Below are 27,500 nucleotides of genomic sequence, written 5' to 3' on the forward strand. Positions count from 1 at the left end.
AATCATGACATTAGCCAACTTACCGTGTGATCAGGAGGGAGGGAGGGTGAGAAGGAGGGTAGAGAGAGAGGGAGGGAGAGAGAGAAAGAGAAAGGGAGGGAGAACGAGAGAGAGAGGGCAAGCGAGAGAGAGGGAGGGCGAGAGGGCGAGAGGGAGGGAGGAAGAGAAAGGGAGGGAGAACGAGAGAGAGAGGGCAAGCGAGAGAGAGGGAGAGAGAGAGAGGGCGAGGGAGGGAGGGAGGGAGGGAGGGAGGGAGGGAGGGAGGGGGAGGGAGGGAGGGGGAGGGAGGGAGGGAGGGAGGGAAAGTGAGTGATGGGTCTAATGGAGTCATTATCGCTGGTTGGGTGGTGTCGGTCCAAGTATTGCATACCAATAAAGCCTTTTCTCTCATCTATCTAGCCAGTGGCTGTTCTCTAATGTCTGGAAGAACTGGTCTAATTCAGTGGTGTAAAGTACCTAAGTAAAAATACTTTAAAGTATTACTTAAGTAGTTTTTTGGGGTATCTGTACTTTACTTTAATTTACTATTTATGTTTTTGACAACTTTTACTTCACGACATTCCTTAAGAAAATAATGTACTTTTTACTCCGTACATTTTTCCTGACACCCAAAAGTACTCGTTACATTTGAAATGCTTAGCAGGACAGAAAATGGTCCAATTCACACATTTATCAAAAGAACATTCCTCGTCATTCCAAATGCCTGGTTTGCTTTTAACATAATGAATTTTAAATGATTTGTACTTTTACTGTTGATACTTAAGTATATTTAAAACCAACTACTTTTAGACTCAAGTAGTATTTTGCTCAAGTAGTATTTTGCTTAAGTATGATATTTCAAGTAGTATTTTGCTCAAGTAGTATTTTGCTTAAGTATGACAATTCAAGTAGTATTTAGCTTAAGTATGATAATTCAAGTAGTATTTTGCTTAAGTATGATAATGCAAGTAGTTTTTTGCGTAAGTATGATATTTCAAGTAGTATTTTGCTCAAGTAGTATTTTGCTTAATTAAGTATGATATTTCAAGTAGTATTTAGCTTAAGTATGATAATTCAAGTAGTATTTTTGCTCAAGTATGAAAATGGGGTACTTTTTCCACCACTGGTCTAATTAGAGACGGGGGGCCAGTGTGTCTACCCAGAGAGCAGAGCCTCGGGCTGGGCCAAGCAACTGGGAAGGCAGGGTCTGGAGGGCCGGGAGCCTGGGGGGTATGGCACGACCACAGGGCTGGGGGACTTACTGTTGGTTTTGAGGCGGGCTGAAGGAACAGAGGACTGGGGGACTTACTGTTGGTTTTGAGGCGGGCTGAAGGGACAGAGGACTGGGGGACTTACTGTTGGTTTTGAGGCGGGCTGAAGGGACAGAGGACTGGGGGACTTACTGTTGGTTTTGAGGCGGGCTGAAGGGACCAGAGGACTGGGGGACTTACTGTTGGTTTTGAGGCGGGCTGAAGGGACAGAGGACTGGGGGACTTACTGTTGGTTTTGAGGCGGGCTGAAGGGACAAGAGGACTGGGGGACTTACTGTTGGTTTTGAGGCGGGCTGAAGGGACAAGAGGACTGGGGGACTTACTGTTGGTTTTGAGGCGGGCTGGACAAGAGGACTGGGGACTGCCTGCCTGGTTGATGGCCTTGACAAAGAAGACATAAGGTTCCACTCTGCAGGGGACTTACTGTAGTGGTTCTTGATGTTGGGGACAATCATCCAACTGTCCACACTGTTATACAGACCTGGAGAGAGATACAGACTGTTATAATGACCTGGAGAGAGATACTGTTGGTTTAGAGACCTGAACAGACTGTTATAGAGACCTGGGGGATACAGACTGTTGGACCTGGAGAGAGATACAGACTGTTATAGAGACCTGGGAGAGATACAGACTGTTAGTGACCTGAGGAGAGATACAGACTGTTATAGAGACCTGGAGAGATACAGACTGTTGGTTTTAGAGACCGGGCAGATACAGACTGTTATAGAGACCTGGAGAGAGATACAGACTGTTATAGAGACCTGGAGAGAGGTACAGACTGTTAGGGACCTGGAGAGAGATACAGACTGTTATAGAGACCTGGAGAGAGATACAGACTGTTATAGAGACCTAGAGATACAGACTGTTATAGAGACCTGGAGAGAGATACAGACTGTTATAAGAGACCTGGAGAGAGATACAGACTGTTAGGGACCTGGAGAGAGATACAGACTGTTATAGAGACCTGGAGAGAGATACAGACTGTTATAGAGACCTAGAGATACAGACTGTTATAGAGACCTAGAGATACAGACTGTTATAGAGACCTAGATATACAGACTGTTATAGAGACCTGGAGATACAGACTGTTATAGAGACCTGGAGAGAGATACAGACTGTTATAGAGACCTAGAGAGAGATACAGACTGTTATAGAGACCTGGAGAGAGATACAGACTGTTATAGAGACCTGGAGAGAGATACAGACTGTTAACCAGACCTGGAGAGAGATACAGACTGTTATAGAGACCTGGAGAGAGATACAGACTGTTATAGTGACCTGGAGAGAGATACAGACTGTTATAGAGACCTAGAGAGAGATACAGACTGTTATAGAGACCTAGAGAGAGATACAGACTGTTATAGAGACCTAGAGAGAGATACAGACTGTTATAGAGACCTGGAGAGAGATACAGACTGTTATAGAGACCTGGAGAGAGATACAGACTGTTATAGAAACCTGGAGAGAGATACAGACTGTTATACAGACCTATAGATACAGGCTGTTATAGAGACCTAGAGATACAGACTGTTATAGAGGCCTAGAGATACAGACTGTTATAGAGACCTGGATAGAGATACATACTGTTATAGAGACCTGGAGAGAGATACAGACTGTTATAGAGACCTAGAGATACAGACTGTTATAGAGACCTAGAGATACAGACTGTTATAGAGACCTGGAGAGAGATACAGACTGTTATAGAGACCTGGAGAGAGATACAGACTGTTAGGGACCTGGAGAGAGATACAGACTGTTATAGAGACCTAGAGATACAGACTGTTATAGAGACCTAGAGATACAGACTGTTATAGAGACCTAGAGATACAGACTGTTATAGAGACCTACAGATACAGACTGTTAGGGACCTGGAGAGAGATACAGACTGTTATAGAGACCTGGAGAGAGATATAGACTGTTAGGGACCTGGAGAGAGATACAGACTGTTATAGAGACCTGGAGAGAGATACAGACTGTTATAGAGACCTAGAGATACAGACTGTTATAGAGACCTAGAGATACAGACTGTTATAGTGACCTGGAGAGAGATACAGACTGTTATAGAGACCTAGAGATACAGACTGTTATAGAGACCTAGATATACAGACTGTTATACAGACCTGGAGAGAGATACAGACTGTTATACAGACCTGGAGGGAGATACAGACTGTTATAGAGACCTAGATATACAGACTGTTATAGAGACCTAGATATACAGACTGTTATAGAGACCTGGAGGGAGATACAGACTGTTATAGAGACCTAGAGATACAGACTGTTATACAGACCTGGAGGGAGATACAGACTGTTATAGAGACCTAGAGATACAGACTGTTATAGAGACCTAGATATACAGACTGTTATAGAGACCTGGAGATACAGACTGTTATAGAGACCTGGAGAGAGATACAGACTGTTATAGAGACCTAGAGATACAGACTGTTATAGAGACCTAGAGATACAGACTGTTATAGAGACCTAGATATACAGACTGTTATAGAGACCTGAAGATACAGACTGTTATAGAGACCTGGAGAGAGATACAGACTGTTATAGAGACCTAGAGAGAGATACAGACTGTTATAGAGACCTAGAGATACCTAGTAATTGTAATTTCTAAAACATATCCTTGTAAAAAACAGAGTCTCCTAAATAGATAAATACAGGGTCCCATGGGTCTGTAAACTCGAACGACAATACTGTTCTTTCCAAAATATCCACCATTTTTTTTCTTCTCCCAGTCTCCAAAGTATTGTCATTCTGCTTAAAAAGCAGAAGAGCTTTCAGCCTGTACGACGTGTCCCTTTAGACAGGGACAAGACGTGAATTATTTAAGGGAGCTGGAACCAAGAGCATGTTTAAGTAATAACACAGGTTCAGGCCTCCCGAGTGGCGCCGTGGTCTAAGACACTGCATCCCAGTGCTAGCTGTGCCACTAGAGATTCTGGGTTCGAGTCCAAGTTCTGTTGCAACTGCTCGTGACCGGGAGGCCCGTGGCGCACAATTAGCCCAGCGTCGTCCAGGTTAGAGGAGGGTTTGGCCGGTAGGGATGTCCTTGTCCCATCGAGCACTAGCGGCTCCTGTGGCGTGCCGGGCGCAGTGCACGGTGACACGGTCGCCAGGTGTACAGTGTTGGTTCATAGAACGAGAATGGGAAACTACAAACACACTGTCCTGATAACTACAATATACTGCTATACTACAAACACACTGTCCTGATAACTACAATATACTGCTATACTGCAAACACACTGTCCTGATAACTACAATATACTGCTATACTACAAACACACTGTCCTGATAACTACAATATACTGCTATACTACAAACACACTGTCCTGATAACTACAATATACTGCTATACTGCAAACACACTGTCCTGATAACTACAATATACTGCTATACTACAAACACACTGTCCTGATAACTACAATATACTGCTATACTACAAACACACTGTCCTGATAACTACAATATACTGCTATACTGCAAACACACTGTCCTGATAAATACAATATACTGCTATACTACAAACACACTGTCCTGATAACTACAATATACTGCTATACTGCAAACACACTGTCCTGATAACTACAATATACTGCTATACTGCAAACACACTGTCCTGATAAATACAATATACTGCTATACTGCAAACACACTGTCCTGATTTAATTTACAATATACTGCTATACTGCAAACACACTGTCTGTCTGTCTACTGTCTGTCTGTACTGTCTGTCTGCACTGTCTGATAACTACAATATACTGCTATACACAAAGGGCACTGCCCTGATAACTACAATATACTGCTATACTGCAAACACACTGTCCTGATAACTACAATATACTGCTATACTACAAACGCACTGTCCTGATAACTACAATATACTGCTATACTACAAACGCACTGCCCTGATAACTACAATATACTGCTATACTGCAAACACACTGTCCTGATAACTACAATATACTGCTATACTACAAACGCACTGTTCTGATAACTACAATATACTGCTATACTACAAACGCACTGCCCTGATAACTACAATATACTGCTATACTGCAAACACACTGTCCTGATAACTACAATATACTGCTATACTACAAACGCACTGTCCTGATAACTACAATATACTGCTATACTACAAACGCACTGCCCTGATAACTACAATATACTGCTATACTACAAACGCACTGCCCATTGTCTTGACTCTGGAGCAGCTTCAAAGTGAAGATAGATGAACATTGCTGCAAAATGACCCATAAGAAACCATTTCACTGTTTGTCTACAGCTTTTGTTCATGCATGTGACAAATAAAATGTGACTTGATTTGAGTGAATGTGTCATTTTTAGAGAAAAGAAACACGCTGTCTGTCTGTCTGTCTGTCTGTCTGCCCATCTGTCTGTCTGTCTGTCTGTCTGTCTGTCTGTCTGTCTGTCTGTCTGTCTGTCTGTCTGTCTGTCTGTCTGTCTGAGATCCACATCATCATCCACGCCTACATCATTAACAGGGAACTAATGAATTCAACTGATTGACTGTGGGTATCTGCTCACATCATTATGGAATCATTGACTGGCTGTATCAATCAATCATCAATCAAATGTATTTATAAAGCCCTTCATACATCAGCTGATGTCTCAAAGTGCTGTACAGAAACCCAGCCTAAAACCCCAAACAGCAAGCAATGCAGGTGTAGAAGCACAGTGGCTAGGAAAAACTCCCTAGAAAGGCCAAAGCCTAGGAAGAAACCTAGAGAGGAACCAGACTCTGAGGGGTGGCCAGTCCTCTTCTGGCTGTGCCGGGTGGAGATTATAACAGAACATGGCCAAGATGTTCAAACGTTCATAGATGACCAGCAGGGTCAAATAATAATAATCACAGTGGTTGTAGAGTTGTGTGAGAGTTGTAGAGCTGTGTGAGAGTTGTGTGAGAGTTGTAGAGTTGTGTAGAGTTGGGTGCAGCAGGTCAGCACCTCAGGAGTAAATGTCAGTTGGCTTTTCATAGTCGATCGTTCAGTTAGAGACAGCAGGTGCAGTAGAGAGAGAGAGTCGAAAACAGCAGGTCCGGAACAAGGAAGCACATCCACTGAACAGGTAAACAAAACTTCTGTTGAATTAGCCTTTGATTAGTGTGTCATATAAACAACATACATAAACACTAACACTACCCTACAGTACTACAGTAAACAACACTACCCTACAGTACTACAGTAAACAACACTACCCTACAGTACTACAGTAAACAACACTACCCTACAGTACTACAGTAAACAACACTACCCTACAGTAAACAACACTACCCTACAGTACTACAGTAAACAACACTACCCTACAGTACTACAGTAAACAACACTACCCTACAGTACTACAGTAAACAACACTACCCTACAGTACTACAGTAAACAACACTACCCTACAGTACTACAGTAAACAACACTACCCTACAGTACTACAGTAAACAACACTACCCTACAGTACTACAGTAAACAACACTACCCTACAGTACTACAGTAAACAACCCACAGTAAACAACACCCTACAGTACTACAGTAAACAACACTACCTACAGTACTACAGTAAACAACACTACCCTACAGTACTACAGTAAACAACACTACCCTACAGTACTACAGTAAACAACACTACCCTACAGTACTACAGTAAACAACACTACCCTACAGTACTACAGTAAACAACACTACCCTACAGTACTACAGTAAACAACACTACCCTACAGTACTACAGTAAACAACACTACCCTACAGTACTACAGTAAACAACACTACCCTACAGTACTACAGTAAACAACACTACCCTACAGTACTACAGTAAACAACACTACCCTACAGTACTACAGTAAACAACACTACCCTACAGTACTACAGTAAACAACACTACAGTACCCTACAGTACTACAGTAAACAACACTACCCTACAGTACTACAGTAAACAACACTACCCTACAGTACTACAGTAAACAACACTACCCTACAGTACTACAGTAAACAACACTACCCTACAGTACTACAGTAAACAACACTACCCTACAGTACTACAGTAAACAACACTACCCTACAGTACTACAGTAAACAACCCTACTACACCCTACAGTACTACAGTAAACAACACTACCCTACAGTACTACAGTAAACAACACTACCCTACAGTACTACAGTAAACAACACTACCCTACAGTAAACAACACTACCCTACTACAGTAAACAACACTACCCTACAGTACTACAGTAAACAACACTACCAGTAAACAACACTACAGTACTACAGTAAACAACACTACCCTACAGTACTACAGTAAACAACACTACCCTACAGTACTACAGTAAACAACACTACCCTACAGTACTACAGTAAACAACACTACCCTACAGTACTACAGTAAACACTACCCTACAGTACTACAGTAAACAACACTACCCTACAGTACTACAGTAAACAACACTACCCTACAGTACTACAGTAAACAACACTACCCTACAGTACTACAGTAAACAACACTACCCTACAGTACTACAGTAAACAACACTACCCTACAGTAAACAACACTACCCTACAGTAACAGTAAACAACACTACCCTACCCTACAGTACTACAGTAAACAACACTACCCTACTACAGTACACAAACACTACCCTACAGTACTACAGTAAACAACACTACCCTACAGTACTACAGTAAACAACACTACCCTACAGTACCCTACAGTAAACAACACTACCCTACAGTACTACAGTAAACAACACTACCCTACAGTACTACAGTAAACAACACTACCCTACAGTACTACAGTAAACAACACTACCCTACAGTACTACAGTAAACAACACTACCCTACAGTACTACAGTAAACAACACTACCCTACAGTACTACAGTAAACAACACTACCCTACAGTACTACAGTAAACAACACTACCCTACAGTAAACAACACTACCCTACAGTAAACAACACTACCCTACAGTACTACAGTAAACAACACTACCCTACAGTACTACAGTAAACAACACTACCCTACAGTACTACAGTAAACAACACTACCCTACAGTACTACAGTAAACAACACTACCCTACAGTACTACAGTAAACAACACTACCCTACAGTACTACAGTAAACAACACTACCCTACAGTACTACAGTAAACAACACTACCCTACAGTACTACAGTAAACAACACTACCCTACAGTACTACAGTAAACAACACTACCCTACAGTACTACAGTAAACAACACTACCCTACAGTACTACAGTAAACAACACTACCCTACAGTACTACAGTAAAGTAAACAACACTACCCTACAGTAAACAACAGTAAGTACTACAGTAAACAACACTATTCCCTACAGTACTACAGTAATACAACACTACCCTACAGTACTACAGATATAAACATCCCACACATTTCACATTCCCACCCAGACAGTACTACAGTACTACCAAACAACATTTCACATTCCCATCCCTGGTGCCTGACACTACCAGATATATAGACATATCATTTCACATTCCCATCCCTGGTACTACCAGATATATAGACATATCATTTCACATTCCCATCCCTGGTGCCTGACTGGTACTACCAGATATATAGACATATCATTTCACATTCCCCCTCCAGGGAGAGAGGAGAAGGATCAGATGACATCAACAGTGGTTAGCGTTTAAGCACTCAGAGATGCAGAAAAAAGGCAATGCTACAAACTCAGCAGTCTGAAATATCATTTCAGCTCCAGCTCCCTCTTACCCTCCTGAGGAGGTAATGGCAGCTCAGTGAGGCCAGCCAGCCAGCAGACCTGGGGTGAAATAGTATTTGATATACATTTAAAATACTTTATTTGTGCTTGATTGGGCTTGTCTAGGTTAATGGACCAATAGGACAGTCTCAATAGTATAAACCCTGTCCAACTGGAACTCCAGGCAGGCAAAAACAAACGTTAAAAGTATTTTAAAATATTTCAAATAGTATTTGAACCCAGGTCTCTCAGCCAGCCCACCTCTTCCCTCCCACTCTGGATCTGTTGATGGCCTCAGCTCTTCAGTCTATCACTGCTGAAATAAATCCTACTTCACTGCAGCACTGGGACTGAGCAGGTTGGTGCAGGCTGGGACCGAGTGGAGGAGAGGAGGAGAGAGGAGTAGAGAGGAGGGAGAAGATAGGAGGAGAGAGGAGAGAAATCGTAGGGAGGAGAGAGGAGAGAGGAGAGAGGAGGGAGGAGAGGGGGAGGAGGAGAGGAGGAGAGAGGAGTAGAGAGGAGGGAGAAGATAGGAGGAGAGAGGAGAGAAATCGTAGGGAGGAGAGAGGAGAGAGGAGAGAGGAGGGAGGAAAGGGGGAGGAGGAGAGGAGGAGAGAGGAGTAGAGAGGAGGGAGAAGATAGGAGGAGAGAGGAGAGGAAGAGTAGGGAGGAGGAGGGGGAGGAGGAGGAGGAGAGAGGAGAGAGGAGAGAGGAGAGAGGAGGGAGGAGAGGGGGAGGAGGAGAGGAGAAGGGGGGGAGGAGAGAGGAGAGAGGAGAGAGGAGAGAGGAGAGAGGAGGGAGGAGAGGGGGAGGAGGAGAGGATGGGTGGGAAAAGGGGGAAAACAGGAGAGAGGATGAGAGAAGAGAGAAAAGAAGGAGTGAAGAATAGTAGATGAGAAGAAAGCAGCTCTGTGGAGGATCTGTAGGAAGTACAGTTGAAGTCGGAAGTTTACATACATCTCAGCCAAATACATTTAAACTCAGTTTTTCACAATTCCTGACATTTAATCCCAGTAAAAATCCCCTGTTTTAGGTAAGTTAGGATCACCACTTTATTTTAAGAATGTGAAATGTCAGAATAATAGAAGAGAGAATGATTTAGTTCAGCTTTTATTTCTTTCATCACATTCCCAGTGGGTCAGAAGTTTACATACACTCAATTAGTATTTGGTAGCATTGCCTTCAAATTGTTTAACTTGGTTCAAACGTTTCGGGTAGCCTTCCACAAGCTTCCCACAATAAATTGGTTGGATTTTGGCCCATTCCTCCTGACAGAGCTGGTGTAACTGAGTCAGGCTTGTAGCCCTCCTTGCTTACACACACCTTTTCAGTTCTGCCCACACATTTTTTATAGGATTGCGGTCAGGGCTTTGTGATGGCCACTCCAATAATACCTTGACTTTGTTGTTCTTAAGCCATTTTGCCACAACTTTGGAAGTATGCTTGGGGTCATTGTCCATTTGGAAGACGCATTTGCGACCAAGCTTGAACTTCCTGACTGATGTCTTGAGATGTTGCTTCACTATAACCACATCTTTTTCTTCCTCATGATGCCATCTATTTTGTGAAGTGCACCAGTCCCTCCTGTAGCAAAGCACCCCCATACTTCATTCTTGGGATGGTATTCTTCAGCTTGCAAGCCTCCCCCTTTATCCTCCAAACATAACGATGGTCGTTATGGCCGAACAGTTCTATTTTTGTTTCATCAGACCAGAGGACATTTCTCCAAAAAGTACAATCTTTGTCCCCATGTGCAGTTGTAAACCGTAGTCTGGCTTTTATATGGAGGTTTTGGAGCATTGGCTTCTTCCTTGCTGAGCGGCCTTTCAGGTTATGTCGATATAGGATTTTGGGGCGGCAGTGTAGCCTAGTGTTTAGAGCGTTGGACTAGTAACTGGAAGGTTGCAAGTTCAAACCCCCGAGCTGACAAGGTACAAATCTGTCTTTCTGGCCCTGAACAGGAAGTTAACCCACTGTTCCTAGGCTGTCATTGAAAATAAGATTTTTTTCTTAACTGACTTTCCTAGTTAGATAAAGGTAAAATAAAATTACTGTGGATATAGATAATTTTGTACCTGTTTCCTCCAGCATCTTCACAAGGTCCTTTGCTGTTGTTTTGGGATTGATTTGCACTTTTCGCACCAAAGTACGTTCATCTCTAGGAGACAGAATGTGTGTCCTTCCTGAGCGGTCTGAAGCCTGCGTGGTCCCATGGTGTTCATACTTCCATACTATTGTTTGTACAGATGAACGTGGTGCCTTCAGGCGTTTGTAAATTGCTCCCAAGGACGAACCAGACTTGTGGAGGTCTACAATGTTTTTCTGAGGTCTTGGCTGATTTCTTTTGCTTCTCCCATGATGTCAAGCAAAGAGGCACTGAGTTTGAAGTTAGGCTTTTAAATACATCCACAGGTACACCTCCAATTGAATCAAATGATGTCAATTAGCCTAGAAGCTTCTGAAGCCATGACCTAATTTTCTGGAATTTTTCAAGCTGTTTAAAGGCACAGTCAAATTGGTGTATGTAAACTTCTGAGCCAATGGAATTGTGATACAGTGAATTATAAGTTAAATAATCTGTATGAAAAACAATAGTTTGAAACATTACTTGTGTCATGCACAAAGTAGATGTCCTAACCGACTTGCCAAAACTATAGTTTGTTAACAAGAAACGTGTGGAGTGGTTGAAAAACGAGTTTTAATGACTCCAACCTAAGTGTCTGTAAACTTCCGACTTCGACTGTATGTGTCAGGATACTCCAATCTGTCCCAGGGCCATCCAGCTCCACCTGTGAGAGTGGCACTCTACTGTCAGCTATTCCTCCCATGTCCTCCCACTCTACTGTCAGTTCATCCTGCTATGTTCTCCCACTCTACTGTCAGCTATTCCTCCCATGTCCTCCCACTCTACTGTCAGCTATTCCTCCCATGTCCTCCCACTCTACTGTCAGCTATTCCTCCCATGTCCTCCCACTCTACTGTCAGCTATTCCTCCCATGTCCTCCCACTCTACTGTCAGCTATTCCTCCCATGTCCTCCCACTCTACTGTCAGTTCATCCTGCTATGTTCTCCTACTCTACTGTCAGCTATTCCTCCCGTGTCCTCCCACTCTACTGTCAGCTATTCCTCCCATGTCCTCCCACTCTACTGTCAGTTCATCCTGCTATGTTCTCCCACTCTACTGTCAGTTCATCCTGCTATGTCCTCCCACTCTACTGTCAGCTATTCCTCCCGTGTCCTAACACTCTACTGTCAGCTATTCCTCCCATGTCCTCCCACTCTACTGTCAGTTCATCCTGCTATGTTCTCCCACTCTACTGTCAGCTATTCCTCCCATGTCCTCCCACTCTACTGTCAGCTATTCCTCCCATGTCCTCCCACTCTACTGTCAGTTCATCCTGCTATGTTCTCCCACTCTACTGTCAGTTCATCCTACCATGTCCTCCCACTCTACTGTCAGTTCATCCTGCTATGTTCTCCCACTCTACTGTCAGTTCATCCTGCTATGTCCTCCCACTCTACTGTCAGTTCATCCTACTATGTCCTCCCACTCTACTGTCAGTTCATCCTACTATGTTCTCCCACTCTACTGTCAGTTCATCCTACTATGTTCTCCCACTCTACTGTCTGTTCATCCTGCTATGTCCTCCCACTCTACTGTCAGTTCATCCTACTAGGTCCTCCCACTCTACTGTCTGTTCATCCTGCTATGTCCTCCCACTCTACTGTCAGTTCATCCTACTATGTCCTCCCACTCTACTGTCAGTTCATCCTACTATGTCCTCCCACTCTACTGTCAGTTCATCCTACTATGTCCTCCCACTCTACTGTCTGTTCATCCTGCTATGTCCTCCCACTCTACTGTCAGCTATTCCTCCCTTGTCCTCCCACTCTACTGTCAGTTCATCCGACTATGTCCTCCCACTCTACTGTCAGTTCATCCTGCTATGTCCTCCCACTCTACTGTCTGTTCATCCTGCTATGTCCTCCCACTCTACTGTCTGTTCATCCTGCTATGTCCTCCCACTCTACTGTCAGTTCATCCTACTATGTTCTCCCACTCTACTGTAAGTTCATCCTACTATGTTCTCCCACTCTACTGTCAGTTCATCCTGCTATGTTCTCCCACTCTACTGTCAGTTCATCCTACTATGTTCTCTCCTGTCAGTTCATCCTACTGTCTGTTCATCCTACTATGTCCTCCCACTCTACTGTCAGTTCATCCTGCTATGTCCTCCCACTCTACTGTCAGTTCATCCTACTATGTCCTCCCACTCTACTGTCTGTTCATCCTACTATGTTCTCCCACTCTACTGTCAGTTCATCCTACTATGTCCTCCCACTCTACTGTCAGTTCATCCTACTATGTCCTCCCACTCTACTGTCAGTTCATCCTACTATGTTCTCCCACTCTACTGTCAGTTCATCCTCCCGTGTCCTGCCACTCTACTGTCAGTTCATCCTCCCGTGTCCTGCCACTATACTGTCAGTTCATCCTCCTGTGTCCTGCCACTATACTGTCAGTTCATCCTCCCGTGTCCTGCCACTATACTGTCAGTTCATCCTCCTGTGTCCTGCCACTATACTGTCAGTTCATCCTCCCGTGTCCTGCCACTATACTGTCAGTTCATCCTCCCATGTCCTCCCACTCTACTGTCAGCTATTCCTCCCATGTCCTCCCACTCTACTGTCAGCTATTCCTCCCATGTCCTCCCACTCTACTGTCAGCTATTCCTCCCATGTCCTCCCACTCTACTGTCAGTTCATCCTGCTATGTTCTCCCACTCTACTGTCAGCTATTCCTCCCGTGTCCTCCCACTCTACTGTCAGCTATTCCTCCCATGTCCTCCCACTCTACTGTCAGTTCATCCTGCTATGTTCTCCCACTCTACTGTCAGTTCATCCTGCTATGTCCTCCCACTCTACTGTCAGCTATTCCTCCCGTGTCCTAACACTCTACTGTCAGCTATTCCTCCCATGTCCTCCCACTCTACTGTCAGTTCATCCTGCTATGTTCTCCCACTCTACTGTCAGCTATTCCTCCCATGTCCTCCCACTCTACTGTCAGCTATTCCTCCCATGTCCTCCCACTCTACTGTCAGTTCATCCTGCTATGTTCTCCCACTCTACTGTCAGTTCATCCTACCATGTCCTCCCACTCTACTGTCAGTTCATCCTGCTATGTTCTCCCACTCTACTGTCAGTTCATCCTGCTATGTCCTCCCACTCTACTGTCAGTTCATCCTACTATGTCCTCCCACTCTACTGTCAGTTCATCCTACTATGTTCTCCCACTCTACTGTCAGTTCATCCTACTATGTTCTCCCACTCTACTGTCTGTTCATCCTGCTATGTCCTCCCACTCTACTGTCAGTTCATCCTACTAGGTCCTCCCACTCTACTGTCTGTTCATCCTGCTATGTCCTCCCACTCTACTGTCAGTTCATCCTACTATGTCCTCCCACTCTACTGTCAGTTCATCCTACTATGTCCTCCCACTCTACTGTCAGTTCATCCTACTATGTCCTCCCACTCTACTGTCTGTTCATCCTGCTATGTCCTCCCACTCTACTGTCAGCTATTCCTCCCTTGTCCTCCCACTCTACTGTCAGTTCATCCGACTATGTCCTCCCACTCTACTGTCAGTTCATCCTGCTATGTCCTCCCACTCTACTGTCTGTTCATCCTGCTATGTCCTCCCACTCTACTGTCTGTTCATCCTGCTATGTCCTCCCACTCTACTGTCAGTTCATCCTACTATGTTCTCCCACTCTACTGTAAGTTCATCCTACTATGTTCTCCCACTCTACTGTCAGTTCATCCTGCTATGTTCTCCCACTCTACTGTCATTTCATCCTACTATGTTCTCCCACTCTACTGTCAGTTCATCCTACTATGTTCTCCCACTCTACTGTCAGTTCATCCTACTATGTCCTCCCACTCTACTGTCAGTTCATCCTGCTATGTCCTCCCACTCTACTGTCAGTTCATCCTACTATGTCCTCCCACTCTACTGTCAGTTCATCCTACTATGTTCTCCCACTCTACTGTCAGTTCATCCTACTATGTCCTCCCACTCTACTGTCAGTTCATCCTACTATGTCCTCCCACTCTACTGTCAGTTCATCCTACTATGTTCTCCCACTCTACTGTCAGTTCATCCTCCCGTGTCCTGCCACTCTACTGTCAGTTCATCCTCCCGTGTCCTGCCACTATACTGTCAGTTCATCCTCCTGTGTCCTGCCACTATACTGTCAGTTCATCCTCCCGTGTCCTGCCACTATACTGTCAGTTCATCCTCCGTGTCCTGCCACTATACTGTCAGTTCATCCTCCCGTGTCCTGCCACTATACTGTCAGTTCATCCTCCTGTGTCCTGCTACTATACTGTCAGTTCATCCTCCTGTGTCCTGCCACTATACTGTCAGTTCATCCTCCTGTGTCCTGCCACTATACTGTCAGTTCATCCTCCTGTGTCCTGCCACTCTACTGTCAGTTCATCCTCCCGTGTCCTGCCACTATACTGTCAGTTCATCCTCCTGTGTCCTGCCACTCTACTGTCAGTTCATCCTCCCGTGTCCTGCCACTATACTGTCAGCTATTCCTCCCGTGTCCTAACACTCTACTGTCAGCTATTCCTCCCATGTCCTCCCACTCTACTGTCAGTTCATCCTGCTATGTTCTCCCACTCTACTGTCAGCTATTCCTCCCATGTCCTCCCACTCTACTGTCAGCTATTCCTCCCATGTCCTCCCACTCTACTGTCAGTTCATCCTGCTATGTTCTCCCACTCTACTGTCAGTTCATCCTACCATGTCCTCCCACTCTACTGTCAGTTCATCCTGCTATGTTCTCCCACTCTACTGTCAGTTCATCCTGCTATGTCCTCCCACTCTACTGTCAGTTCATCCTACTATGTCCTCCCACTCTACTGTCAGTTCATCCTACTATGTTCTCCCACTCTACTGTCAGTTCATCCTACTATGTTCTCCCACTCTACTGTCTGTTCATCCTGCTATGTCCTCCCACTCTACTGTCAGTTCATCCTACTAGGTCCTCCCACTCTACTGTCTGTTCATCCTGCTATGTCCTCCCACTCTACTGTCAGTTCATCCTACTATGTCCTCCCACTCTACTGTCAGTTCATCCTACTATGTCCTCCCACTCTACTGTCAGTTCATCCTACTATGTCCTCCCACTCTACTGTCTGTTCATCCTGCTATGTCCTCCCACTCTACTGTCAGCTATTCCTCCCTTGTCCTCCCACTCTACTGTCAGTTCATCCGACTATGTCCTCCCACTCTACTGTCAGTTCATCCTGCTATGTCCTCCCACTCTACTGTCTGTTCATCCTGCTATGTCCTCCCACTCTACTGTCTGTTCATCCTGCTATGTCCTCCCACTCTACTGTCAGTTCATCCTACTATGTTCTCCCACTCTACTGTAAGTTCATCCTACTATGTTCTCCCACTCTACTGTCAGTTCATCCTGCTATGTTCTCCCACTCTACTGTCAGTTCATCCTACTATGTTCTCCCACTCTACTGTCAGTTCATCCTACTATGTTCTCCCACTCTACTGTCAGTTCATCCTACTATGTCCTCCCACTCTACTGTCAGTTCATCCTGCTATGTCCTCCCACACTACTGTCAGTTCATCCTACTATGTCCTCCCACTCTACTGTCAGTTCATCCTACTATGTTCTCCCACTCTACTGTCAGTTCATCCTACTATGTCCTCCCACTCTACTGTCAGTTCATCCTACTATGTCCTCCCACTCTACTGTCAGTTCATCCTACTATGTTCTCCCACTCTAATGTCAGTTCATCCTCCCGTGTCCTGCCACTCTACTGTCAGTTCATCCTCCCGTGTCCTGCCACTATACTGTCAGTTCATCCTCCTGTGTCCTGCCACTATACTGTCAGTTCATCCTCCCGTGTCCTGCCACTATACTGTCAGTTCATCCTCCCGTGTCCTGCCACTATACTGTCAGTTCATCCTCCCGTGTCCTGCCACTATACTGTCAGTTCATCCTCCTGTGTCCTGCTACTATACTGTCAGTTCATCCTCCTGTGTCCTGCCACTATACTGTCAGTTCATCCTCCTGTGTCCTGCCACTATACTGTCAGTTCATCCTCCTGTGTCCTGCCACTCTACTGTCAGTTCATCCTCCCGTGTCCTGCCACTATACTGTCAGTTCATCCTCCTGTGTCCTGCCACTATACTGTCAGTTCATCCTCCCGTGTCCTGCCACTATACTGTCAGTTCATCCTCCTGTGTCCTGCCACGGCAGCCTGACATTATCTGCTAGGCCTATACCTGCTATTATCTCCTCTGCTCTACACTTCAGCGAATCTCCTCTTCCCTCCTCTCCTCGATGCCCCTCAAAAGTGTCACCCAGTCCACTCACTCAAGGTACTATAGTCCATAAATGGTGATACAGACAAACTGGAACAGCTGATGTTCCCAAATGACATGTTATCTTGATGTCAGTACAGTAACTGCATGGCATTACAAAGCTGTTGCTAGAATATGGCTGTTACATAACGGGATAGAGTGCAAACCAGCAACATTCAGTGTTATATAAAGTAGTCCAACCCTATCTCTTCTTACTGTGTTATAAAGTAGTCCAACCCTATCTCTTCTTACTGTATTATAAAGTAGTCCAACCCTATCTCTTCTTACTGTGTTATAAAGTAGTCCAACCCTATCTCTTCTTACTGTATTATAAAGTAGTCCAACCCTATCTCTTCTTACTGTATTATAAAGTAGTCCAACCCTATCTCTTCTTACTGTATTATAAAGTAGTCCAACCCTATCTCTTCTTACTGTATTATAAAGTAGTCCAGCCCTATCTCTTCTTACTGTAGGTTACTGTATTATAAAGTAGTCCAACCCTATCTCTTCTTACTGTATTATAAAGTAGTCCAACCCTATCTCTTCTTACTGTATTATAAAGTAGTCCAACCCTATCTCTTCTTACTGTATTATAAAGTAGTCCAACCCTATCTCTTCTTACTGTATTATAAAGTAGTCCAACCCTATCTCTTCTTAATGTATTATAAAGTAGTCCAACCCTATCTCTTCTTACTGTATTATAAAGTAGTCCAACACTATCTCTTCTTACTGTAGGTTACTGTGTTATAAAGTAGTCCAACCCTATCTCTTCTTACTGTAGGTTACTGTATTATAAAGGAGTCCAACCCTATCTCTTCTTACTGTATTATAAAGTAGTCCGACCCTATCTCTTCTTACTGTATTATAAAGTAGTCCAACCCTATCTCTTCTTACTGTGTTATAAAGTAGTCCAACCCTATCTCTTCTTACTGTGTTATAAAGTAGTCCAACCCTATCTCTTCTTACTGTGTTATAAAGTAGTCCAACCCTATCTCTTCTTACTGTATTATAAAGTAGTCCAACCCTATCTCTTCTTACTGTAGGTTACTGTATTATAAAGTAGTCCAACCCTGTCTCTTCTTACTGTAGGTTACTGTGTTATAAAATAGTCCAACCCTATCTCTTCTTACTGTATTATAAAGTAGTCCAACCCTATCTCTTCTTTCTGTATTATAAAGTAGTCCAACCCTATCTCTTCTTACTGTAGGTTACTGTATTATAAAGTAGTCCAACCCTATCTCTTCTTACTGTAGGTGTCACGAGTCCGACCGAGGGTGTTTCCCCCTCCCGGGCGGTTGGCGCTCGGCGGTCGTCATCACCGGCCTATTAGCTGCCACTGATTGTTTTTCCTCTCCCTCCTTGTATGTTTAGTGGTAGCACCTGTTCATGTGTAATCAGTAAATTAGTTTGTCTTTATTAGACAGCCGGCCCGCCTGGTTGTTGTGCGGGATTATTTCAGTGTAACCTTCGGCTCTGTTGTAGAGGTACGTGTTAGTGCCTGGTCGTTACTTTTTCCGTTGTACATTCTCATTCCCTGTGTTTGGGGCCGTTACTATTGTGAGCACCCTGTGGTGCGTTGGCGCTATTAAAGACGCACAGCTTTGCACTCACTGTCTCCTGCGTTTGACTCCACACACCTACGACACCTGAAGTGTTACAGAATCCCGCACCCAAATCAAATTGAATGGAGTCAGCAGGAGCAGCAGCCAACCCTCTCCCATCGATGGAGGAACGGGTTCTCCACCACACCACCGTTCTCCATCGGATCGGATCCGCGATGGATCAAGTGAGGGAGAGAATGGACCGATGGGAGAGGAGTGGTCTCCTCTCTCCACCTTCGGCACCCCCGACTCCGGACTCCCCATCACTCGACTCCAGCACCCTCCGTCTGACGCTACCGAGGGCTTATGATGGAGCGGCGGCGGGTTGCCAGGGGTTTCTGCTGCAGCTGGAGCTATACCTGGCCACCGTTAGACCCACTCCCTCAGGAGCGGAGAGGGTGAGTGTCCTCATCTCCTGCCTCACGGGTCGTGCTCTGGAGTGGGCGAACGCAGTCTGGAATGGCCCAGACTCAGCGCGGGAGCACTACCCAGAGTTTTCCTGCCGCTTCCGTGCAGTGTTTGATCACCCTCTAGACGGCCGAGCGGTGGGAGAACGACTTTTTCATCTCAGGCAGGAGAGGAGGAGCGCCCAGGATTACGCGCTGGAGTTCCGGACCTTGGCAGCCGGATCTGGGTGGAACGACAGGGCCCTTATGGACCACTACAGGTGTAGTCTCCGAGAGGACGTCCGCCGGGAGTTAGCGTGTCGGGACACCACTCTGTCACTGGATCAGCTGATTGACATGTCCATTCGACTGGACAATCTGCTGGCTGCCCGCATGGCGTTCAGAGAGGGTCCTGTGCGTTCCACCACCCAGCCCCTCCGCTCCCATTCCGATGGAGTTGGGAGGGGCTGCGCCGAGGGTACCGGAGGAGGAGGCCTTCCTGCACCAACTGTGGTCGGAGAGGACACACGTCTGATCGGTGCTGGGGGTCCGTCTGGGAGTAGAGATGGCAGGCGGAACGCTTCTCGGTCACCCCAGGTGAGTCAGCATCAGACTCACCCAGAATCCCTTGTTGGCCATATGTTTGTCTTAATCTCTTTCCTTCACTTTTTTCCCTCTTCCCAGCATAGGGCGCTAGTCGATTCAGGCGCAGCTGGGAACTTTATGGATCGCGGACTCGCCCTTAAGTTAGGGGTTCCGCTGGTGCCGATAGATTCTCCTTTCCCCGTGCACTCCCTAGATAGCCGGCCATTAGGGTCAGGGATGGTCGGGAGACCACGGTCCCACTGGACATGGTGACGCAGGGGAATCATAGGGAGCGTATCAGTTTTTATTATTGATTCGCCTGCGTTTCCAGTGGTGCTGGGGACTCCTGGCTGGCCCGGCACAATCCTAAAATTTCGTGGAGACAAGGGGTTCTCCAGGGGTGATCAGAGGAGTGTTCTGGAAGGTGTTTGGGAGTTTCCATCGGTGCCACGTCGGTGGAGAGTCCAGACCAGGGTTCCACGGTGTGCATTCCCCCAGTATGCCGATTTGGCAATCGCTTTCAGTAAAGTGGCGACTAAATTACCACCTTATCGACCGGGAAGGGATTGTACGATAGATCTCCAGGTAGACGCTGCGCTTCCCAAGAGTCATGTGTACCCGCTGTCCCAGGAGGAGACGTTGGCAATGGAGACATATGTCACGGAGTCGCTGGGACAGGGGTACATTCGGCCCTCCATTTCACCCGTCTCCTCGAGTTTCTTTTTGTGAGGAAAAAGGAGGGAGGTTTGCGTCCGTGTATCGATTATAGAGGTCTAAACGCCATCACAGTGGGGTATAGTTACCCTCTACCTCTCATCGCTACGGCGGTGGAATCGTTCACGGAGCGCAGTTCTTCACAAAACTGGATCTCAGGAGCGCGTATAGTCTGGTGCGTATTCGGAAGGGAGACGAGTGGAAAACCGCATTTAGTACTACATCCGGCCACTATGAGTACCTCGTCATGCCGTATGGGTTAAAGAATGCTCCAGCCGTTTTCCAATCCTTTGTAGACGAGATTCTCAGGGACCTGTGCGGGCAGGGAGTGGTTGTTTATATCGATGACATTCTGATCTACTCGGCCACTCACACCGCGCATGTGTCTCTGGTGCGCAAAGTGCTTGGAAGACTGCTGGAGCATGACCTATACGTCAAGGCTGAGAAATGCGTGTTCTCTAAACGAGCCGTCTCTTTTCTGGGATATCGCATTTCCACCTCGGGGTGGTGATGGAGGGTGACCGCATTAGGGCCGTGCGTAATTGGCCGACTCAACCACGGTAAAGGAGGTGCAGCGGTTTTGGGTTTTGCCAACTACTACCGGAGGTTTATCCGGGGTTTTGGCCAGATAGCGGCTCCCATTACCTCACTGCTGGGGGGCCCGGTGCGATTGCAGTGGTCAGCACAGGCGGACAGAGCATTCAACAAGTTGAAGGCGCTGTTCACTGATGCGCCCGTGTTGGCGCATCCGGATCCCTCTCTAGCATTCATAGTGGAGGTGGACGCGTCCGAGGCTGGGGTGGGTGCCGTGCTATCACAGCGCTCGGGTACGCCACAAAAACTCCGCCCCTGCGCTTTCTTCTCAAGGAAGCTCAGCCCAGCGGAGCGTAACTATGATGTGGGGACCGGGAGTTGCTAGCGGTGGTTAGAGCTCTGAAGGTGTGGAGACACTGGCTTGAGGGGGCTAAGCACCCTTTTCTCATCTGGACCGACCACCAGAATCTGGAGTATATTCGGGCTGCAAGGAGACTTAACCCACGTCAGGCAAGGTGGGCCATATTCTTCACCCGGTTCCGGTTTACTTTGTCTTATAGACCGGGCTCCCAGAACGTGAAGGCTGACGCACTGTCCCGCCTTTACGACACCGAGGATGGGTCCACCGAACCTACTCCCATCCTTCCCGCCTCTAAGCTGGTAGCCCCAGTGGTATGGGAGGTGGACTCGGACATCGAGCGGGCGTTACGGGCTGAACCCGCGCCTCCTCAGTGTCCAGCGGGGCGAAGGTACGTGCCGCTTGATGTTCGGGACAAGCTGATTCGGTGGGCTCACGTCCTACCCTCCTCGGGTCACCCTGGGGTGACGAGGACAGTGGGGAGCCTTCAGGGGAGGTATTGGTGGCCTACGTTGGTTAAGGACGTTAAGGGTTATGTCTCCTCTTGCTCAGTGTGCACTCAGAGTAAGGCTCCTAGGCACCTTCCTAGAGGGAAGCTACAACCCCTCCCCGTTCCACAGCGGCCATGGTCACATCTGTCCATAGATTTCCTGACCGATCTTCCGGCGTCTCAGGGGAACACCGCGGTTCTAGTGATTGTGGATCGGTTTTCTAAGTCCTGCCGTCTCCTCCCGTTGCCCGGTATCCCTACAGCCCTGCAGACTGCGGAGGCATTATTTACCCATGTCTTTCGGCACTACGGGGTGCCGGAGGACATCGTTTCTGATCGGGGCCCCCAATTCACGTCTCGGGTATGGAGAGCGTTCATGGAACGTTTGGGGGTCTCTGTCAGCCTGACCTCCGGTTATCACCCGAGAGTAATGGGCAGGTGGAGAGAATGAACCAGGAGGTGGGTAGGTTTCTGCGGTCGTATTGCCAGGATCGGCCAGGGAGTGGGCACGATACATTCCCTGGGCTGAAATGGCTCAGAACTCACTACGCCACTCCTCTACTAACGTGTCCCCTTTTCAGTGTGTGTTGGGATACCAGCCGGTCCTGGCACCATGGCATCCGAGCCAGACCGAGGCTCCTGCGGTGGAGGAATGGGTACAGCGCTCCAAGGAGACCTGGAGGGCCGTCCAGGAATCTCTACGACAAGCGAGTGGACGGCAGAAGAGGAGTGCTGACCGCCACCGCAGTGAGGCCCCGTGTTTGTACCGGGGGACAGGGTCTGGCTCTCGACCCGAAACCTACCTCTCCGCTTGCCCTGCCGGAAGCTGGGTCCGCAGTGTGTAGGGCCCTTTAAAGTCCCGAGGAGAATAAACGAGGTGTGTTATCGATTACAACTCCCTTCCTATTATCGTATTAACCCCTCGTTTCATGTGTCTCTCCTCAGGCCGGTGGTAGCTGGTCCCCTGCAGGAGAGTGAGGTACCGGAGGTCCCTCCCCCCTCTGGACATCGAGGGGACCCCGGCGTACACGATCCGGGCCATTCTGGACTCAAGACGCCGGGTGAGGGGCCTGCAGTACCTCGTGGACTGGGAGGTACGGTCCGGAGGAGAGGTGCTGGGTACCGGTGAGGACATCTTGGATCCATCCATGTTGAGGGATTTCCATCGCCTCCATCCGGATCGCCCTGCACCTCGTCCTCCGGGCGACCTCGAGGCCGGTGTCGGCGCGCTGCGGGAGCCGCGCGTCAGGAGGGGGTACTGTCACGAGTCCGACCGAGGGTGTTTCCCCCTCCCGGGCGGTTGGCGCTCGGCGGTCGTCATCACTGGCCTATTAGCTGCCACTGATTGTTTTTCCTCTCCCTCCTTGTATGTTTAGTGGTAGCACCTGTTCATGTGTAATCAGTAAATTAGTTTGTCTTTATTAGACAGCCGGCCCGCCTGGTTGTTGTGCGGGATTATTTCAGTGTAACCTTCGGCTCTGTTGTAGAGGTACGTGTTAGTGCCTGGTCGTTACTTTTTCCGTTGTACATTCTCATTCCCTGTGTTTGGGGCCGTTACTATTGTGAGCACCCTGTGGTGCGTTGGCGCTATTAAAGACGCACAGCTTTGCACTCACTGTCTCCTGCGTTTGACTCCACACACCTACGACACCTGAAGTGTTACAGTAGGTTACTGTATTATAAAGTAGTCCAACCCTATATCTTCTTACTGTAGGTTACTGTGTTATAAAGTAGTCCAGCCCTATCTCTTCCTACTCTAGGTTACTGTATTGTAAAGTAGTCCAACTCTATCTCTTCTTACTGTATTATAAAGTAGTCCAACCCTATCTCTTCTTACTGTATTATACAGTAGTCCAACCCTATCTCTTCTTACTGTAGGTTACTGTATTATAACGTAGTCCAACCCTATCTCTTCTTACTGTATTATACAGTAGTCCAACCCTATCTCTTCTTACTGTAGGTTACTGTATTATAAAGTAGTCCAACCCTATCTCTTCTTACTGTAGGTTACTGTATTATAAAGTAGTCCAACCCTATCTCTTCTTACTGTAGGTTACTGTATTATAAAGTAGTCCAACCCTATCTCTTCTTACTGTAGGTTACTGTATTATAAAGTAGTCCAACCCTATCCCTTCTTACTGTAGGTTACTGTATTATAAAGTAGTCCAACCCTATCTCTTCTTACTGTAGGTTACTGTATTATAAAGTAGTCCAACCCTATCTCTTCTTACTGTAGGTTACTGTATTATAAAGTAGTCCAACCCTATCCCTTCTTACTGTAGGTAATTGTATTATGAAGTCGTCCAACATGATGGAACCGCCTTTCAGGCCAGAGTATTTACAATAACTCGCAGACAATTTAAATACAGACCAGAGAATGTCAAGACGCGGTCCACACGTTGACATGGTTAAAACTACAAGACCATAAAAACCGTAAGACCCTCTGAAAACTCTGGACGAGTGAAGAAGGTGAAGACTGGACCAACAACATGCACCGTCTGCAGCTCTGCGTGTAAAGTAGTCTAGGACCAAAGACAGGAGGGAAGAACAGGTCCCTCTCACCGACGTGTGGTGCACCTCTAATGTATCCATTCTAAGAACACTCCAGAACTCTGGTGGACAAAAATGGCATATATATCTATATATATCTATATATTGAACTACTTCCCATAGACGGACCGAGTGGGTTCAACAGAGAGACGACAGAGAAACGTAAATATATGTTGCATTTCATATCCGAATGAGCGGTTGTTAGGGTCATATTTACGGCGAGCGTAGTCTCCAAATGTGTGTACGATAAGTCCACTCTCTTTGTCTCGCCCTCTCTTTATCTTTCCCCACCCCCTTTCCATTGTGTAACAAGCCGTCATATCGGGTTAGTCCACTAGGGACCTGTTTTCATTGCATTGTGTTAGTAATCAATAACCTATACCGTGTGTGTGTGTTTATGTATTTCTGTGTGTTTTATTAGTTAGCCAATTTGCCAATTCGCTGAGTCATCACTTGGTGCCCCAATTTTCTAATGAGTTAATTCTTACATTATTAATTTATTTGAGTAGTTATTCAACGTGGTAGGTAATTATTCGATGAATAGCCGTCAACACATTAAAGATAGACACGTCATGACACTGGGTAGATGGTGAACAGGGTGGTGTACGGCTGGTGTTTTGTACACGGTACTTACTGATGAAGTTGGTCTGTCCGGTGTAGATGGTGTACTGCAGTTCGTAGGAGGTGACGCTGAACTCGTCCTCAGACGTCCAGTGAACTGTGATGGTGTCGTGGGAGGCAGTACACAGCTCATCACGTATGGAGGGAGGACTGGGAGCTACAGGGTCAAACAAGGGATAGATTAGTGTTGGACTGGATTTATTCAAAACAATACTAGATGTGTACCTGATGCCACAGGGACAGCACATGAGATCACACATAGATGTGTACTTAATGCCGGAGGACAGCACATGAGAACATTCATATATTTGTACTTGATGCCACAGGGACAGCACATGATAGCATTCGTAGATGTGTACTTGATGCCAGAGGGACAGCACATGAGAGCATTCATAGATGTGTACTTGATGCCAGAGGGACAGCACATGAGAGCATTCATAGATGTGTACTTGATGCCAGAGGGACAGCACATGAGAGCATTCATAGATGTGTACTTGATGCCAGAGGGACAGCACATGAGAGCATTCATAGATGTGTACTTGATGCCAGAGGACAGCACATGAGAACATTCATAGATGTGTACTTGATGCCGGAGGGACAGCACATGAGAGCATTCATAGATGTGTACTTGATGCCAGAGGGACAGCACATGAGAGCATTCATAGATGTGTACTTGATGCCAGAGGACAGCACATGAGAGCATTCATATAAATACCTATTTCCAAGGTGTTAAAAATGTAATGCTGTAATAGTTCATTTGGATAGTCCCCTGGCATACAGATGTTTTCCTGTTTGCGTGTGTAGGGTGGGAGCTACAGTGTCAACAATGGAAAGATCAATATCTAGACATCATTTCAGACAATGTGCATTGTACCAGTCAACTAAACACAAAGTGTAGTACAGTTTTTGTCAGATTTGTTCTACGATACTTCTGTACGTCTTCCGGTGGTCGTTTGTGTTTCAACAAACCTATATAACACCTCCAGAGGCATGTAGGATGGACATTGATCCACAGACAGGTTCATCATTTGCCAACAGTGGTGCTGGCTTATATTCTTTGTGAAAGCCCCAGACATTTCTCTCTCTCTCTCTCTCTCTCTCTCTCTCTCTCTCTCTCTCTCTCTCTCTCTCTCTCTCTCTCTCTCTCTCTCTCTCTCTCTCTCTCTCTCTCTCTCTCTCTCTCTCTCTCTCTCTCTCTCTCTCTCTCTCTCTCTCTCTCTCTCTCTCTCTCTCTCTCTCTCTCTCTCTCTCTCTCTCTCTCTCTCTCTCTCTCTCTCTCTCTCTCTCTCTCTCTCTCTCTCTCTCTCTCTCTCTCTCTCTCTCTCTCTCTCTCTCTCTCTCCCTCTCTCTCCCTCTCTCTCTCTCTCTCTCTCTCTCTCTCTCCCTCCCTCCCTCCCTCCCTCCCTCTCACCTGTCAGGTAGTCCAGTCCCTCTAGGATCTTCTTCTCTCTGGAAAAGTCCAGGGCAAAGTTATCAAAGGCTTCGTTCAGGTTCACATCTGGTATCAGCACCTGGGAGGAGGCCGTGGCCATGGCAACCCTGGGGGAGAGAGGGAGGGGGAGGTGGAAGAAAGGAGAGGTATCAGACTGGAGCATAGAGATCCTATTGTATGGACTGGAGAACCAAAGCAGGAGGATGATGAAGGAGCAGAGACCAAGGATGCCCTCTGTCTACACACATCAGTGTGTGGGTGAGTCTGACACAGCCGCAGACAGACAAGGCCCTGTTGTGTTTAACCCTTCATATTCCAGCCTGTCTCCATCAGCTAGAGAACCTCATTCCTAAAACATCCAGCAGACCCTGAAATCCTGAACGAGACTTCCATTCCAGGGAGAGAGTCCATGAATAACAAGCCTCGGAAATAGTAGAGAACAACCATGCAGAATGTGTTCTGAGTATCCTTCCCTGTCTGTTGACCTTAAAATCCTCCCACGAAACACACAGCCCATCCCAGGCGGGAAGGATGTGACATCCCACCTCTCGCCCACGTTCCTGGTGGCTAGTTACAGGGGGCTGGTAGGGGAGGTAGTTAAGGGGTGAGAGAGGGATGTCAGTGAGGAGGGATTTCTGTCTCACCTCTCAGCCACGTTCCTGGTGGCTATTTACAGGGGGCTGGTAGGGGAGGTAGTTATTAAGGGGTGAGAGAGGGATGTCAGTGAGGAGGGATTTCTGTCTCACCTCTCAGCCACGTTCCTGGTGGCTATTTACAGGGGGCTGGTAGGGGAGGTAGTTATTAAGGGGTGAGAGAGGGATGTCAGTGA

General features: G+C 46.7%; 1 protein-coding gene across 1 annotated transcript in view; it reads right to left on the minus strand.

Moving 5' to 3' along the window:
* The window catches only part of LOC118373296 (probable E3 ubiquitin-protein ligase MID2), a 175,857-nt gene that overhangs the window by 10,191 nt on the left and 138,166 nt on the right, over positions 1-27,500 (minus strand). Inside the window, 5 exon segments of the mRNA XM_052517360.1 lie at positions 1,574-1,650; positions 1,652-1,675; positions 1,677-1,731; positions 25,253-25,396; positions 26,651-26,778. Of these exon segments, the coding sequence (XP_052373320.1) occupies positions 1,574-1,650; positions 1,652-1,675; positions 1,677-1,731; positions 25,253-25,396; positions 26,651-26,778 (428 nt within the window).

The sequence above is a fragment of the Oncorhynchus keta genome, chromosome 4 (genome assembly GCF_023373465.1).
Source record: "Oncorhynchus keta strain PuntledgeMale-10-30-2019 chromosome 4, Oket_V2, whole genome shotgun sequence".
Classification (NCBI taxonomy): domain Eukaryota; kingdom Metazoa; phylum Chordata; class Actinopteri; order Salmoniformes; family Salmonidae; genus Oncorhynchus; species Oncorhynchus keta.